Source organism: Haemorhous mexicanus, chromosome 12, assembly GCF_027477595.1.
Source record: "Haemorhous mexicanus isolate bHaeMex1 chromosome 12, bHaeMex1.pri, whole genome shotgun sequence".
Lineage (NCBI taxonomy): Eukaryota > Metazoa > Chordata > Aves > Passeriformes > Fringillidae > Haemorhous > Haemorhous mexicanus.
This window is the reverse complement of record NC_082352.1, coordinates 15,261,104-15,268,634: the sequence shown is the minus strand read 5'-3', so window position 1 is coordinate 15,268,634 and position 7,531 is coordinate 15,261,104. Positions and strand designations below refer to the sequence as shown.

At 47.5% G+C, this 7,531-nt stretch overlaps 1 protein-coding gene across 3 annotated transcripts; it reads left to right on the top strand.

The window, feature by feature from the left end:
- Nucleotides 1-522: 522 nt before the first annotated feature.
- On the top strand, nucleotides 523-6,756 carry CMTR2 (cap methyltransferase 2). Of its 3 annotated transcripts, XR_009487977.1 has the most exons (3): nucleotides 523-630; nucleotides 3,148-5,547; nucleotides 6,063-6,756. XR_009487977.1 is itself a non-coding variant. In XM_059857231.1 (2 exons), the coding sequence occupies exon 2, from the start codon at nucleotides 3,167-3,169 to the stop codon at nucleotides 5,459-5,461; it is 2,295 nt and encodes a 764-aa protein (XP_059713214.1). In that variant the 5' UTR covers nucleotides 523-630; nucleotides 3,148-3,166; the 3' UTR covers nucleotides 5,462-6,756. The 3 variants fall into 3 exon arrangements, 2 of the variants coding, with proteins under 2 accessions (XP_059713214.1, XP_059713215.1); XM_059857231.1 differs by having other exon boundaries at nucleotides 3,148-6,756; XM_059857232.1 differs by lacking the exon at nucleotides 523-630 and adding an exon at nucleotides 714-946 and having other exon boundaries at nucleotides 3,148-6,756.
- The last annotated feature ends 775 nt before the right edge of the window (nucleotides 6,757-7,531 follow it).

The following is a 7,531-nucleotide window of genomic DNA, read 5'->3' as shown; positions in this document are numbered from 1 at the left end:
ACTCATGCTCCATTGTTGGCTATTTGTTCCCAGAAGGGCTGGGGAATGCCATGTTACTGAACCTGCATATAGGAAATTCCCCATAATATTTAAAGTCTCAAAAGCAACTTGCACCTGCTGTCTACTGTAATAATGAATATGCTTTGACCTTTCTGCTACTGTGTGCAGATTAGATGCTATTTTGCTGTTTAAAGTGTCTATGTGTTTCCAGGGATGCTGCAATGGATGCTCAGTGATGCTCATTATGACTGTTAATATTTCAAGGCTCTTGCCTCCTGCTAACCCAAGCTGGGTGTAACAAGTCTCCCGGGGATTTAGAAAGGGCAGCAAGGTGGGTTACTATGTGAAGAGTCTTCTTCAGTACCCGCCTTGTGGGTTCCAGAGGGCAAAGCAAACTCTGGAGGAGCATCACTGCTGACTGCGGAGACTCAGCGTGCGCTGAGCCGGGGTCCCTGCAGGGCTGTGAGATGATCGCACCGGGCTCAGGCTCCCAGGGCAGGCGGCCCAGGGCATCGGGAAAAAACACACAGGGCGCTGAGCCCCGGCCCTGCCTCTCCAGCGGGTGGCCACACATCCCAACACAGCCTGTGTCCTCTTTGCTTCCCGAGCAACCTGTCAGCGTTAGCGCTGGTAAGTGCTGCGCGGAAAACCTCTAGCACCGCTGTCCTGCGGGCTGCCCCGCTGCTCGGAGGTGGCTCCTCTGCTCCCTTTTCCTCGTGAGAAACAGCCGCGCTTGGGCTCCTGTTTAGGAGATGGAGCCGCGCTGCCGCCTCCCCGGCCTGCCCGGGACTCGGCTGCCCTTCACCTATACGGGCTGCCAGCCGCCCCCGCCGCTGAGGGCAAAGCCGCAGGGACAAGGACCCTCCCGCCCCGGGCCAGGGCGGTGCCCCCCGAGGAGAGGGCGTGCCGGGCTGGCGGGGGGCCGGGCTGGGCGCTCTCCCGCCGGGTAAGAGCGGGAGCGGCTCCAGGCCGCGCTGCAGCCGCGGTCTCGCGTAGGGAGCAGGCGGCGCGGGGAGGCGCCTCGGGCGGGCACGGCGCTACGAGCGGCCGGGGCGGAGGGAGGCGGCCGGGCCGCGCTGAGGCGGCGGGCGGGGAGCGGAGCGCGGGGATGGGTGAGGAGCTGCGCGGTGGGGCGAGCCCAGAGCCCGGTCCTGGCCGGAAGGGGTCTGGAAATGATGATGAAAAAGCAGGCGTTTGGCTGTTCTTGCTATGTGCTGAGTGAGCTTGATTTAGGTTGAGCTTGTTAGTATTCTGGCTGGAGCACCTCTGGGACAGGCTAAGAGAGCTGGCGTTGTTCAGCCTTGCAGAACGCTCTGGGGAGCTCTTAGAGCCCCTTCCAGTACTTAAAAGAGGCATATACAAAAGAAGGAGAGTAACTTTTTACATGGGCAGATAGTGGTGGGGCAAGGGGAAACGTTTTTAAACTAAAAGAGGAGAGATTTGGGTTGGATCTTAGGAAGAAATTCTTTCCTGTGAGGGTGGTAAGGGCCAGGTTGCTTGGAGAAGCTGTGGCTTCCCAATCCCTGGAGTGTCCAAAGCCATCCAGGTTGGATGGAAGTCTGAGCAGTCTGGTCTAGTGGAAGCTATCCCTTACCCATGGCAGGGGGTTGGGATGAGATGGTGTTTAAGGTCCCTTCCAAACCTCTTCTATGAATTACTGGGGTGAGCTGTAATTAAAAGCCCATACTCATAGTTGCTGTTTAAAATGAAATAAATTGCACGAGGGAACAGTAGTCTGTGTTTTTCCCAGTTTTCTTCTTTACCCAAAACATACTACAAGAAAGGATGAGATTAAAGCTAGAGCCCACCTGCATAGAAGACAGTGAAATTAAATCTACCTGTTGAAAGGCCTTAAACTGAGGAAAGGCAAGATGAAACCTTAGCTGTGTGTGTGACCATGTGCCTCTCCTCTCCTCAGGGGGCTGGTGGTGAAGAGGGTAAACAGATGTGATCTGTGGCCTGAGATGCTGCATGGGTTTGAGAGGAGGGTGGCCATTGTTTCCAGACTTTCTCAGCTCTTTCAGTTTTAATCCAATATTTTTTCAAACTCCATTGTTATGTAACACTTAAGGTCATTGTATTTTGCATTTGTGGGAAGGGGAAGGCTTGAGGGGTGGTTAAAGAGATAGGCTGAGAGATTTCCTCTCTCGGGTGGTAATTTTCATTGAATTATTTTGCTTAAATGAACATTTTAGTTTGGAATAAATTGCTGGCTGGCTGATTTCTGGCTATTGCCAGTCAGTTGTGTGTTTTGTGCTAAGCAGTGGAGCAGATTGCAGCAGCCTCGTCAGCTTGGTGTGGAGTGTGCTGGTGTTTGTTGGCCTTTACCCACTCACAGCACAGCACTTAGCACTACTTTCTTCTTTAACATCAAGCACGTATTCCCATTGACCACAGCTGCAACCAAGTCCTCTCACTTCAGGTTTATCACAGCTTTTTCAGTCATTAAAGGAAGGCATAAGGGTTTGCAGTCATCTGGCAGAGAGCAGTAATGCTGAGCAGAGGAAGGGAAAGGTTTTGCTCGCTGGCTGGTGTCCAGCATCCCTCCAGGGCCCTTCAGCTGAGGGGCAGTTCTCGAGGGTGCCAGTGAGGGCTACCCCAGCATTACACTGGGTTTGGTGGAAGAGGTGGGAGGGTTGTTCCCACTTGGGAAATTGGAGGAGCAGCAGCTGTGTTCCCTCTTAAAGTTGCCTTTGCTTGTGGCTCCCCACTCTCCATACTTAGAGCTCTTGGATAAACGCTGCCATAATCAGATGATAACATTTCTGGGCCACTTGCTGAATTTGGAGAGCTTGTGGTGTGTTCTCTTTTGTGACTGAGAGAGATATTTGTATTTAAGTGTTTAGATCCATACAGGGAGCAGAATATTCAAAGTCAGTGAAGGGCCCGCACCAGCAAACTCCTCTTCACTTGCTGTGTAAATAGCAAGAAGGGCAATTGAACTGGTGAACCTCCTGATTTTCAAAACACTTTATTTAGGATAGCCCTCATTTACATTCCTCAGTGGTGGATCATTCCATGAAGCATTTACCTGTGTTCTAGAATATAGCTGTTAAGCAGGACACGTTTTTATTTTTTTATAAAAAGCTTTTTATGGTACTGGTGTGATTGGAATGACATGGTTTCTTCTCCCCTGATATTGTCCAGGTTGTGAGTCTACCCAAGAATGGATAAATGTAAGCAGCCTAATGTTACCCAGAAGACCAGCCTTGAAAAGTTCAGTCCTGAAATTCTTTCTGAAATTGAGAAGCTCTTTGAGAAGAAGTTTACGTACACTAAGCCAGTGAATGATGAATGGAAGCTGCCAGATCCCAGCAATGCTTTTACATGTGATCATGTGGAATTTCACTCACTCCTGGCTCTCAAGGACTCAATGAATGAAGTGAAGAACCAACTGAGTGATAAGAACCTGGAGGACTGGCATCAGCACACCTCGTTTACCAATAAAGCAGGGAAAATAATATCGCATGTGAAGAAATCTGTGAATGCTGAGCTCTGTACCCAGGCATGGTGCAAATTTCATGAGATCCTGTGCAGCTTTTCTCTTCTCCCAGAAGAAGCTCTTCAAGATGGAGAACTGAATTCTGTCCACCTCTGTGAAGCACCTGGAGCTTTTATAGCCAGCCTTAACCACTTCTTGAAGTCCCACCATGTCCCTTGCCACTGGAATTGGGTAGCTAATACTCTAAACCCTTATCATGAAGCCAACGACATCCTTATGATGATCATGGATGACCGTCTGATAGCAAACACATTACCTTGGTGGTACTTTGGCCCAGATAACACTGGGGATGTGATGACATTAAGACATCTAACAGGACTTCAGAGCTTTGTGAGCAGTATGACCACAGTCCACTTGGTAACTGCTGATGGCAGCTTTGATTGCCAGGGAAATCCAGGTGAGCAGGAAGCTCTTGTCTCACCCCTTCATTACTGTGAAACAGTCACTGCTTTAATGATCCTGGGCACTGGAGGATCCTTTGTTTTGAAGATGTTCACTCTGTTTGAACACTGTTCTATCAATCTGCTCTTTCTGTTAAACTGCTCTTTTGAGGAGGTCCATGTCTTTAAACCAGCCACCAGCAAAGCTGGAAACTCAGAGGCCTATGTGGTTTGCCTTCGCTATATGGGCAGAGAAAGCCTTCATCTGCTTCTTCCTAAAATGACACAGAACTTTGGAACAGAAATGGTCAACAAAGCTCTCTTCTCCCAGCATACACTTCCAGAATCATTCCTTAAAACACATGAAGAGTGTTGCATGTTCTTCCACAAGTGCCAGATAGAGACTATCTCTGAGAATATCCGTCTTTTTGAGCACATGGAAGAAGCAGAGCAGGTGAAACTGAACAAGTTAAGAGACTGTGCAGTAGAGGTCTTCATGCAGAAGTTCCACCTGAAACCCATTGGCAGAAATAACTGGCTTGTCAAGAAATCCCAGGCTGGTTGCAGCATGAATGCAAAATGGTTTGGGCAAAGAAACAAATATTTTAGTACATACAATGAAAGGAAGATGATGGAAACCCTGACATGGAATGATAAAGTGGCAAAGGGCTATTTTAATCACTGGGCTGAGGAACATAGTTTAAATAATGCTGGGAACATGTGTGTTCTGGAAGGATCATTTTCTAACCTTGAATGTAGCTTTTGGTACATTTTGGAAGGAAGAAGATTGCCAAGAGTAAAGTGTTCTCCATTTTGTGATGTTCAGGTCTTAGAAAATCTTAATGAAGCTGTGAAGGAGTTGGGTGGGGGGAGGCTGAAAAGCAGAACAATGCTGCAGCCTTGTCACTCTTGTGAAGTTCTTTCTGGGGAGCTCATACTGGCAAAAGTGTCAGATCTTTCCAGGTGCCATCAGGAAGTCCTAAATGAAAGCTGTAGTGACCAATTCAAGTGCCTTGTGGTGGGCTTTCCCACCCTCTGTGACACAGAAAGCCAGCCCAGTATGGAAATAAAGCCCATGGACGCAGGCACGCTGCTGACTTTCAGCTTCTCTTTGCTGTACGATGGAGAACCGAAGTACCAGCAGCAGCTTTTGGAGTGTGTTCTGCATTCGTTGGCGCAGCTGGCAGCAGGAGATGCCTTGGTTTTGCCTGTTCTCTCCTGCCTGACACGCTTCACTGCTGGCCTGGTCTTCATCCTGCACTGCTGCTTCAGGAGCGTTGCGTTCGCGTGCCCGACTTCGCGGGAGCCCCTGAGGAGCGGCGCCGCTCTGCTCTGCGTCGGCTACCGAGGCCTCCCCGCGCCCGTGGTGCAGTACCTGCAGCATCTGAATGCACTCATGAGCTCTTTGCTGGACACAGACTCTCCCCAGCAGGTTCTGCAGTTCGTGCCCATGGAGATACTCCTCCAGGGCAAGCTGTTGGAGTTTCTGTGGGATTTAAACACAGCCATTGCAAAGAGACAGCTCCACCTGATTGTGCAAGCTCAGCAGCAGCGAATGACTAGTGACATCCCACTTTAAAATAATTCTAGAACTGTGTGAGTTGCTGCTGCTAGACCTGGTTTCACAGGCAAGCAGAAGGTGTTAGAAACATTGTTAATGTGAAGGTAACATTAATGCAAAACTGGTGTGACATTGAGGGTGCTGGCAGGATGTTTTGAGCTATCAATCCTAGGTGCACCATATTGTATGTGTAGGAAATAGGAAAAAAGAAAGCCAGACCTTGATTTCTGGCCTCTGAGCTGGGTGTTTTAGGATGCAGAATAACATGGAATCTTTGATTCAATGGAAGCAAGGGCTGACAAGTGAGCATAAGCCTCAGAGCCTCCTATTACCATCTTTAAAAACTGTCTTTTGACATCCCTTTAATTTACAGTTGGTTTAATTCTTAATGGTGTCATGGGGGAAATCCTGTGTAGCTTGCCTTACCATTTTGGACGGTATGAAATGGTGGTGGTTATGGGTATGTGTCCCCATTTACCATTCTTAAACAAGAGCCTCTGAATTTTCACCTCTTAGCCTTTGAATATCAGCCTCTTCTTTAGCACTTCAGTGAGTGAGGACTGAGATGAAAATTTCCTTGCCAAAGCCTGATAATGGTTTCTCCATCTCATTCTTGCAGCTGTTTTGTGAATGCCATGCTGATATCCTGAGTTCCAGTTCTTTGTGCACTTCAGTCACTTGACAGAAGGATCAAATGGAGCTGTTTATGCCAGAGAAGTGCTCAGCCTCTGGCTGTTCATTGCTTACTCTTCAGGCAACAATTTGGATTGCCATCAAGCCCTCTCTTGTGACTTCTTATGGGTCCAAAGCTGAGCTCAATTCTCGAGAATGAAATTTGCTAAAAGAATTAGCCAGTGGCTGTAGACACTTAGGCTTGTAACAAGCAGAGCCTTTAGGAGACATTTAAATGCAGGAAACTTCCACCAGCCATGAGAGGCTCATAACATGTAGTTGCTGGGATCTGCCAGCTTTTCCATGCTAAAAATCCTTAAAACAAAGGCTTTGAGGCGCTACCTCCTGAACAAACAGTTCACCAGTTGTGTGCTGTCTTTCTTGTGCACACAAGTGTGTTCATGTTTTTGTGGGAGCCCTCAGGGTTGTACAACCTGAAGCTTTTGTGTTGTAAGTAATCAGTGTGTGCTTTTGATGAGAAAGATGCATATATTTTTTTAAGTAGAAGAAAAGGTGTTGATTTACATGGCTGTTGTATATTTTCATTTTATTGACAAATGTTGAAAATGTTAAGACTTTTTTTAAAAAAAGGAAAACAACTGCTGTTTGGTGAAAATAAAGCCTTTTATTTTCGGTTTTCAGTGTTGCTGTTTACATGTTTCATTACCAAGTATGGAAGAAATCAATGAAATGGAGTAGGGGAGCCTGGGAAGGTTTAAATGGGTTTTTTGGTTTTTTTTTTTAGCCAGGCTCTCCTAATCTTGTCATTTATCCATCCTTCATGAGTGAAGGGTATAGTCATCTTTGCTTCTCTCTAACTTTAACTCTGGAGTTTACCACCTTGGAGAGACTCCTCTTGCAGATGTGGTCAAAGCAGTGGAGGAGGCCTGCACACAGTTCCCTTGGCCTTGTCACTGAGCCTGACAATCCATGTCCCTCTCTGGTTCCTGTAACTTTTAGCAGCAAGGATTTTGTCTCAAGGATCTTCAGTTTCTCCTGGCTGTGACAACTGCTCAGGTAGGATGACGTTGTTATGTACTTTTGTCTGCAAAGTCCATTATTCTTATCCAGATGTTCTCATCCTAGCTGCTTGCCTTCACCAAGTAGTGTGATTGAGAAAAAGCTGTGTGCCTTACTCCTCAGCAGGCTCTGCTGCACTGCCAGGGGTTCCAGGTAATTGTCTTTGGGTTGGCTGTCCAGTTTGTCTGTAGAACTGTCTGCTAACTCATTCTGATTGCAATTATCAATGCTAATGTGTTTTTCCCATTGTCTTTCTCTTTGGAAGGAAGTGCCAAATTAGAGACCTGGGGAAGATCATTCTTTGTCCTTGAAGTGTGAGATGACACAGGAAATGAATCCTGCTCTAATACCTTCATTTCTACACAGCTAGTGGTGATTCTTGGGGAAATCTTTGTG